Source organism: Carlito syrichta, unplaced genomic scaffold (genome assembly GCF_000164805.1).
Source record: "Carlito syrichta isolate Samal-C Ts95f unplaced genomic scaffold, Tarsius_syrichta-2.0.1 Scaffold311716, whole genome shotgun sequence".
Classification (NCBI taxonomy): domain Eukaryota; kingdom Metazoa; phylum Chordata; class Mammalia; order Primates; family Tarsiidae; genus Carlito; species Carlito syrichta.
This window is the reverse complement of record NW_007255812.1, coordinates 43481-53161: the sequence shown is the minus strand read 5'-3', so window position 1 is coordinate 53161 and position 9681 is coordinate 43481. Positions and strand designations below refer to the sequence as shown.

The window sequence follows — 9681 nt, the reverse complement described above, 5'->3', positions numbered from 1 at the left end:
GTGGCCGCCGGTCCTAGGAAGACTTCAGGGTGGGACCCTTTTGCTTGGCCCCTGGGTCAGAGCCAGTGTCCTGCTCTGGGAGACCCCTAGCCTGACGGCAACATGAACAGGAAGACTGGTGCCCCTCCACTCCATCGAGGCTCCATGAGCAGCCCACCAAAGGAAAGGCAGCCTCCCCTGGCACAGAGGGCTGGCTGCCCCTCCCTGCCAGCCTCAGATCCACTTCTGGGCACAGATGCCCCGGACAGTGACTCGGACAGTGCCCTCACCACTGCCCCACAGCTCTGCCCTCATGAGGAGACCCAGGGAAGCTTGGGCTAGCTTCAGGGACAGCTGAGGCACAGAGAAGGCTGGCAGCCGCTCAGGTTGAACAGGCTGTGAGACTGGAGACATACCAGGCGAGGCTCACGCCAGTGTAGTGGCAGCACATGCAGGGCACATGTGTGGCAGTGCACAGCCACGACAGGAAGGCAACTTCCCGCACACAACATACACAACCGCAGCAATGGCACTCACACATGTTACTGGCATGCAGCAGCAGTGGTAGGCAGCAGCGCCACACACAGGCACCAACACACACACACACACATGAGAACGATGGCAGCTCACTTCCCAACCTCACCTGCCAGGACCCTGGACCTCAGCCCATCCTCAGCCTGGCCACAGCAGGAGGCTCGCCTGGAATGACTGCTCCAGAGAAAACCTACTCCCACATCCCCACATCCCCTGTTTTGGCCAGAAGATGCCTCAAGGGGCTGTTGGTGGCACCAGGCCCCTTGCAGCCACACAGAGCAGAGACCCAGGCAGCCAGGCATGTGAATGGCGAGAGGCATGGGATGAGCATGCTCACTTACACAGCCGGCGCTCGGGACCACCGCGCAGCTAGACAGAGCAGCCACATGCAGATGGGCAGGAGAGAGCAATGAGAGAGAGTGTTAGCAGGCCAGGCCCACACGCCCACAGTTGCAACCACATGACAGGCAGCTAGGCGCAGGGAGCCCCAGGCCAGACTGTGTGTAGGGAGGAACTCAGGTGCAGGGGCCCAGCTACAGGTGGAGCAAGCTGGACCTGCCAGGGCAGTAGAAGCACCTATGAGACTGTCTGAAAGTGCGGGTGGGCTTGGCACAACTGTGTGGCTTCTGATCTGCCTGTGTGCCCTGTGAAGGGCTTGGGTTAGGCCTCCATAGGAGCCTGGCACTTGGGGGTGCTGAGACCCTCACATCCTCTGCTGTACGATTGGCCTCTCTCCAGCTGCCATCCCGCCCCCCTCTCCTTGGCCAGGCTGAGCTCCCCATCCACCTTTAGGCTGTCTTCTTCACACAGCATCACCAGTGCCCATCCCACACAGGTGCAGGGCTCCCTCAGCGTCACTCCTACCCTTACAGCAGGTTTTGTCTTCTGTCTCCCACCTGTGCAAGGTCAGCCTCTCTAGAGATCTGAGCTCTGTCTCTCCCACTGGACTTAATTTGTCTTCTTAGCCTCTGTCCCTACTGCCTTCTCCCAACTACTCAGATCCAAAGCAGAGCTTCCTGAAGAGGGCACGCAGTGCCCCCCAACAGAGAGGGAGTCCAAGAATACCCGAGCTGAGCACAGGGATCAGGTACCCACCACCAGAAGCAGCTCTCCTGGCTCCCATCAAACCCAGCCTCCATGAAGCTGCTTGCACTTTGGAGTGAAGTGGGGTGGCAGCTGGGGGAGTGAGGAGGATGCCTGAGGGGAGGTGCTAGGTGGTGGTGGGGTGTGCCCAGGTGGTGGTGACTGCTGGAGGGTGCGCCAGGGGAGACTCTGGGAGAATCATGTCTGTGGGACTACACTGTGGACACCCAGAAAAGAGCAGGACCAGGAATATGTGCCTGGTTCCCCAACCCGCAGCCCCCAAACAGTGACCCTGGTCTGTGGAACTGCATCATAGATGGACACCTGCCCCAAGGTTTAGGTTGCAATGAAGTCGTGACGTCAGTTGTACCCGGAGTCTCAAGTGTGATCAAAGCAAGCTGATGAGTTGGTGGGACCACAGCAGTGAAGGCAGGGCACAGGGTGGCTGCTGGGTGGTGCAGTGGGGAAGCTCTGCCAGAGCCCAGAACAGGTCTGGGCTCCAGGAGGTCAGAGGTGGGCAGAGCAGAATTACATCTGCCTGTGTGGCACAGGAGCCCTCCTGCCTGGCAGGGCCAGAGCTAGAGCAGGCTGGTTCCAGAGACACCAAGGAGCCAGGGATCAAAGAGCAAGAGGAGTGGGGCTAGGTTGTATGGGGCTGGGAGCAGACGGAGGGCAGGTCACCCTGCTACCACCTCCCAAAGCATGCCAGAGACATCAGGAGGCTGGGAGAAAAGGCCCAAAGAAGCCTGTGCCCTCAAAGGCCCCAGGAAACAGGAGAGTGTGGTAGGAGTGGGGGATCCATACAGCCCAGGTGTCTGCTCCTCCTCTTCTTCCTCATGAGGAACAGGGTACTGCCCGTACCATCCCCAGGGCAAGAACCCCAGCAGAGTCCACATCTGATTTCCACGTCTCCATGGTTTCTCTCAGCTGTCTGACCACCTCCCTGGCCAGGCTCCGATCACCACACAGCCACATCACAGCACCTGCCAGCCTCCCAAAGAGCCGCTGGTCCATCCACCCTCTGACACACAATATTTCACCAAGTGCCATTACCCATGAACATCTTCAGTAGTCTCCCTCCAGAGTCCAAGACCAGATTGCTCTGTGGGGCTTCCATGGCCCCCATGTCTTTCCACCAACGTCTGAATCTTCCACCGTCTGGCTGTCTCCAAGTGACTCTTAGCGGTGAGGTCTGGTCTCACCAGTCCTTGCCACCTGCAGTTGCCAATGCTATCAGCCTGTTGCTGACTGTTCATCTACTTCCTTTTTGGGGATGCCTTCTCCAGCCTCTTCCTTCCTGGATTTCTGGCTCCCCTCTTCTTAGTCTGCAGTTTTTCCTGGTCCACATGATCTACCCCCATCCTTCACTGCCACCCATGCGCCCAGGAATGCCACATGTAAGACCCGGCTAGCTCTCCTAAGATCAAGACCTCTACTGGGGTATCCAAACACACCCCCTAGCCCTGCCTCCAGTGAATGGCACCCTGTTCTTCCCACACAGAGAGCGTGGGAGCCACCATCAGCTGCTCCATCTATGGCCGACAAGTCACCAACTCCTACCATCAATTCAGGGCTCCCTTCACCCCAAGACACCTCTGCATCCAGACTTTTCATGGTCTCAGGGTATTTCACCTCACTTCTTAGCGTTCTCCTTGACTCTTGGTGCCTAACACAAAACCAGGAATACAAGGTGCACTGGAAAAAGAAAATCACACAAAAATACATGACATGTCCCTCCCAGGCTTGCCCAACTCCACCAGCCCATTGGTACCAATGAACAGGAAAATGTCCACACTCTGGCCTTGGCCTCTGTGTCAGCCCCTCTGGCCCATACTCACACAGTGACCTTCTGCACATTGGGGAACTTGTTAAGGCAAATAAGCCTCAGTAGGAGCACACAACTAGACATGGTTCTGAAGCTCCCAGGCATCCTCTCTGGTGACCTGCTTTACTCCTCCACACCCACACCTGTTCCCAGCTCAGCCCTGACTTGCCCAAGTGTCCTATGTCCCCTCCTCTGTGCCCACTTCTTACTCCCCCAGGAGAGGTCAGGGCTCCTAGGAACACAAGTGCACATGTCCATACTGCATCTGGCCTGCAGGGACAGAGTTCATCCTGGCCCCAGTGCCCCGGCTGGCAGGTGCGTGACACATTCAATCTGGGTTTCAGAAGAACAGGCCTTGCTGGCCTCGAGGCACCTGCAGGTATGATCAGCTGAGCACATGGCACCTGCAGATATGATCAGCTGAGCACATGGTAATTTGTCCAGATCTCTGACAAACGTATCAGCAGAAAGGGCCTACAGCAGGCCGCCGGGCAGAGTTTCTTCACCATCATGAGGAATGTGGGTCTTCTGTGAGATCCAGTTGTGACCCGAATAGGTTGCCACAGCACACAGTGCCTGCCTCCACGTAAGCTTATCAAAGGCACTAGAAGTACTGCGGCAAAGAACCTCCATAGCTTTGTGTTTCCAAAGCTATTTCACTATTAAGTTACTCCACAGACCAAATGTGAAAGTTAGACAGGTATATTCTAAGAGCCAAGGTAGAACTGAGTACTGCTGTGGACCTCAGACTGCACGTGGGATTCAGAGCATGGGGATCCAAGCACGGAACCTGGAAGACAAGTGAAGCTCAGAGACAGGCGTGGGCCTCACAGACAGGTGGGGAGCCTAAGGTCAGTTGTGGAGCTCAGAGTCAGGTTGAATCAATGACCAAATGCAGCCTCAGAGTCAGGTGTGGAGCCCAAAGCAGAGACAGAGGAGGGGCTCTGAGTAGATGAGTGTCTGTCCAGCAGGGCTAGACTCGAAGCTGGAAACACAGGGCAGGTGGACAATCTGGGATCAATGCTTCAGAAACCCAAGGGTCCTGGACCTTCCAGAGGCAGCATGAAGGTGCTGCATACTCCAGCTGCCATCCAAAAAATCAAAGGTGGCCCCAACCCAAATAAGCGTGACCTTCTTCCACAGGTCACCAAGCTTTGGCTCCATGACATACCAGGCAGCTTAACTTGCCCAGAAAGATCTCAGACCACAGAGCGCTTCGTGGCTAAAGAACATTAGAGCCATCTGTGGAGAGGGTAGGCAGAGAGGGGAGTTTCCTTCCTTGTGGGGTCAGTCAGTGAGGAGAGAGATGGACCTGGGAGATGACATTGAGGGAATACACAGGAGGCTGGGGACATGACTCAGGGTCTGATCCTGAGGGCAGCCTAAGGATTGGTCCTCTCCCAGGATTGGTCCCAGAAAGGAAGTAGTCACATCTGGATGTCAGAACTTCCCGCACTTTGGACATTTCTCTAAAAGTCAGTTTCACTAACAGTTTTGTCCGTCCACCACTGGTTGCAGGACAAGCAGCTGCGAAGGGACCACAGCCACAGTGGGCATGCATACGACCAGATGTGAAACAGTACTGGATTCAGACATGGCCACAGCTTTCTGCAATTCCCCCCACCCCCTGCCCCCACCTGCAGCCAAAAGTAAAGGGGCCAGGGTGGGCACTGGGCCTACTCCAGATGGCTGTGGTTTTGCCCAGGTCTGAAGGCAAGAAGGAGCACAAGAGGGTAGAAGGAAGAGTGAACAGGAACAGAAGAAAACACAAGGACAAACAGAATAGGAGTCTGCAGAGCAGAAGGGTGGTTTGATGCAGCTGGGCTGATCAGGTGACACCGGGTGCTACTTATTACACACATGACTAATAAATACCGGCATGTGTGTCTGTGCTGGATAATGTACATATCTGCCACTTCTTTGGGAGGGATCACTGGGCATCAGCCCAGTGCATGTCATTAATGCTACAGGCTCCACATTATGGCAGCCAGAGAGCAAGGTGGTCAGACAGAAACCTTCATTTACTGGCTGGAATGAAATTCTGGACTCTCAGTTTCATTGTCTGGAAAATGGAAACTATACTATGGCCCAACTAACAGAATGGTGTGAAGACAAACTACTATGACGGGACAGTTTCCAATGCTACATCTAGTGTGCCCATTTCTAATGCTACATCTAGTGCGCCCATTTTCCCACAAAGAACTCTAAGACTTGGCCTAAGTGCCTGAGTGTCTTGGTATTAGTGACAACAGAAACAATGATGGTCCACATCAGTAAGGGAGCGTGTGCCCAGCCCTGGTCCTGCTCAGTGCTTCACAGGTGATGTTGCATGCCACCTTGAGACAGGCTGTGAAGTTCATTCACTCCAAACTTATTTCACAGGGGAGGGTGAAAGTTCAGTGACTGGTCTAGGGTGAAGTTAAGTGACTTGTCTAGGATGACAGAGCTAGGATGTGACATGTTAGGGTTGATATCCAGTGCCATCTGATGGCCCCATGCCAGTGTCAGGCAAAGAAGTGAGCTGCTGAAGTTAGAGAGTGCTGTGTCACAGAGACATCAGTTGTTCCAGCATCTGGTTCCTCCCATGACAGCACTGAATTTCCCTTTGGAAAGCCACCTCCCCTCTCTCTCAGCACCTGCTTGCTAGGTGGACAGACCCATTCCCATGGTTCCTGGGGGATTACAGGACTCAAGCCTGGCCAACGACAGCCCTACACCCCCGACCCCAACGATTGGACAGGGAAAAGCAGAGGACCCACATGAAGCCAACCATGTGGACTTTTCCTGGACTTCTGCAGGAACTGCTGAGTGTAAGAGCACTGTTGAGGGCTGGGGGAGGAGCCTGTGGAACAGATGTAACATAAGAATCATAGCTGCCACTCTTGCCCTTCCCATCCCGCATCTGAGAAAGGAAAACAGAAACCTGGTGAAACCCAAAGCCATGGGCTAAGAGAGCCTTACCCTGAATAAGGCAAAATGCTGAAGACCAGAGTGGGAAGATGAACTCAAAGAAGGGGCATGCTGGAAGTTTCCAGCTGAGGAGTCACCTGGACCCTGTCCCAGCCACCCCATGGGAGCACGCAGAGCCAATGATGAGAACTGGGATCACCTGAGCCCGACCGTGGAGGCTCGATACCCAGTAAATCTGAGCCGCTGTCAGTCCTTCTCTGGTGTTTGTCCTAAGCTGCCTCCCTGGATCTCATATCACAAAAGACAGCACTTGCAGTTAGCGTCATTCTTTCATCCAGTTGACAAATGTTTATTGAGGGCCTGCACCAAGCCAGGCATGCCAGGCACTTAGAATGGCTTTGATTTTCATTGAGACCAAGAGGCAGAGAGGAGCGAAGGGGCTGGCTGAGGGAGGAGAAGCAGAGAGGAAAGACAGGGGCTGGTCAAGGCTGGAGCGCTCATCCTCAGGGTCTGGTCCTGCTTAGAGGTTGAGAACCTGGGCTGCTCATCCTGACTGGATGCTTACCATCCATACCCATAACACCCACTCTCCAGGCACTTTCCCACTGCACTGCTGGGACGAGGGCTTTCCAGTCTGGCTGGGAGTTGGGAGACGCTCAAAGGGGAGAGGGACCCAGAGCAAGGCCATGGGATGACAGGAGTATCCCTGGATCTCAGGAGAAGCACCGTGAGCTTCCCAAGCTCCCACTGATCTTTTAAATCCTGAACTGAAAGAGGGTTAGAATGGCCAGGATCTTGTGAGCAAGACCTGCAAATTCCTTACACTCTTAACACCTGGCTGCTTTGTGAACTCTGCCTTCCAAGGCTGACAGTAAAGGGTCTGCTAGGTTGGTCTTCAGGGGGGCAAGAAGGAGGAGTCACAGGTTAGAACACACTCCCCCACAAACCCAGAAATGGGAGGGGAGACCTAGGGACACAGAAGGCAAAAGCAGTTTGAAAAAGGCAGACAAGAGGGCTGGCAGGGGGCGACCAGATCTGCCACCAGCATCCATGCAGCCCAGGGGCCTGAGGGAATCCTCTTCAGAGAGAGCTTTTGAGGGTGGGGTTCTCAAGGAAAAGACCTATGGGATCAGCCCAGGTGCTCTGGCAGCTTCTGCCTAGACAGAGCAGCAACAGTCTTGGCGGCACCCCAGCACCCTGCTAGCTACTCTCCCCAAATCCTCCCCTGGGTAGGGGGCAGGGCAGACAGAGACAGGGAGATCGGAGGATAAGGCAGGAGGGCATATGGGGGTGCAGGGAGATGATGTGACTTCCATCTGTCTTCTTAACGCACTTCAAAAATGACACAAAAGACACTGTTCAAGGGACTCTAAGGTGGTGCCAAAAACCAGAAAATGCTTCCGGGGCAGAAAACAGGAAGTTAGTGGCAGGTCCCCCGCAAAGGGAGCCAGTGTGCCTCGAAAGAAAGTCAAGGCAGGAGGCAGCTTTAGGGCAGAGGGCACCAGCCACATGGCAACAGAGAGGAGAGGAGAGGGAGAGGGAGGTGCAACTCCAAAGGAGACCAACCCTAAGACTACCGGCAATGTGGAGGCAGCTTGGGTCAGAAACGAGAGAGCAAGAACCCAAGAGAGCCCTTGGGGCAGAGAGCCTCCAGAAGGGCCATGGAGGTGCTCGTGCCCGACCTGGGCCTCTTCCCAGCTTCCACTTCCAGCACCAACAGGGACGTGGTGAGCAGCAGCCCTGATGTGCCAAATGCCCCAGAGAGACTTCTAGCTCAGACAAGCAAAGCAAGACCAGATACAGAGGTGGAGGGCCAGCAGGGCGGGGAGGTGCCACAGACAGTTAAGAGGACAGAACGAGGAGAGACAGGAGCCTGAGAATGGACATGAGGAAGAACAGAGGGGGCCATGGATAAGACACAGGACCCTCCCCAGACCACCCTGCTCACCGAGCTGCTGCGATGGGCGACTTCTTGGCAGGGTCCAGCAGGCCGCCCAGGCCACCAACCGGTTCCTCCCCCAGGGAGCGTGTGTCTTTGTTCAGCTGCTGCAGGCGAGAACTGAGCTCACTGATCACAGTTGGTTTGTCGTCTTCAGGCCCAGGGAGCCCCCGGCTCTCCACGGGGTCCCCCCATAGCTTGGACCTTCTCTGGAAGAGGTAGCGAGGGCGGGCAGGCCCGGCGGCAGAGGCCAGCCCGGCAGAGGCGGCATGGTGCTGCTGGGCCATGAGCTCGCTGTCCGAGGACTGCTTCAGCAGCGGGTCCCTGAAGGTCACCGGCCCCTTCCCCAGCGGGGACTTGAGCTTGGGCTTGGGAGGCACTGGTGGCTTCTCGAGTAGAAAAGTGTGTCCATCGGCGAAGGAGGTGTGGGTGTCGGTGAGTTCCCCGCTCTCTGAGCTCAGGGTGGACATGCTGGACACTGTGGAGATGGTGCTTGTGGTCTCCAGGTGGGGGTCGCTGGAGCTGCGCGTGTCAGCCTCCTCCACCCCTGAGTCGGCTGCAGACTCGGGGGCAGGGGGTGGCTCGCTGCTGGGCTTCCCTGAGGCCGGGCTGGGCACCGTGGTGGGCGAAGGGCCCGGGCCGGTGAGTGGGGTGGCCAGCAGGACCCCATTGGCAAACTCTTCAGGGGGTGGCACCAGCCCAATGCGGGCCAGTTCCTCCCTGGTCTCCTCATCGCTGGAGGACAGTTGGGCAGGTGGCAGGTTGACAGCAAACACCAGCTCTGGCTCTTCCTCCGAGCTGCCCTGGCCTGGCCCGGTGTCTGCTGGGGTGACCCCAGGGGGCTGGGCTCGGGGGCTGGGCAGGGGCTCTGCTACTGCAGCTGACTGCATGGGGGCCGGGGCCAGCTCTGGGGTGCCCGGGCGCTCCTCTTCGGCCCCCAGCCTGCTAGGCTCCTGCCCATTGCTGGTGGCGTGCACAACAATGAGGCCAGCAGGCCGCTGCAGGGACGTGTCCAGGACGCTGAGAATCATGGACTTCTTGTCCTCCGGCGACTTCCGCTCCTCCCGGGGCGACTTCTCCGCCTCCCTGCGAGCAGGCACAGGAATCCAGGCCGGGCTCCGCGGAGAGAAGGCGGGGGAGGCTAGGGTGCCTCGCTCCGAGTCCCGGGCCTGCACGTCCACAAACAGGGGGCCGGGGCGGTCAGCATCCGGGCTGTGCACGGGCGTGGGGGAGCGGGAGGGCGCCTGCGAGGCCAGAGCCCGTTCTCGGGCGGCCAGGGCGAGCGCCAGGGGCGAGCTGGGGTCCAGGGGCTTGCCGGTGAGCGGGTGGATGAACGTGGAACCCGCGGGCCCGAGGCCTGGGCCGCCGGCCAACGGCTTTAGAGCAGAGACCGGCGAGGGCAGCAGCAGGT

At 57.1% G+C, this 9681-nt stretch overlaps 1 protein-coding gene across 1 annotated transcript in view; it reads right to left on the bottom strand.

Annotated features, from left to right (window-relative positions):
- The window catches only part of LOC103271506 (SH3 and multiple ankyrin repeat domains protein 3), a 55175-nt gene that overhangs the window by 2556 nt on the left and 42938 nt on the right, over window positions 1-9681 (bottom strand). The window contains exon 23 of the mRNA XM_021718020.1: window positions 8280-9680. Coding sequence (XP_021573695.1) covers window positions 8280-9680 — 1401 coding nt within the window. The remainder of the gene's footprint in view (window positions 1-8279; window position 9681) is intronic.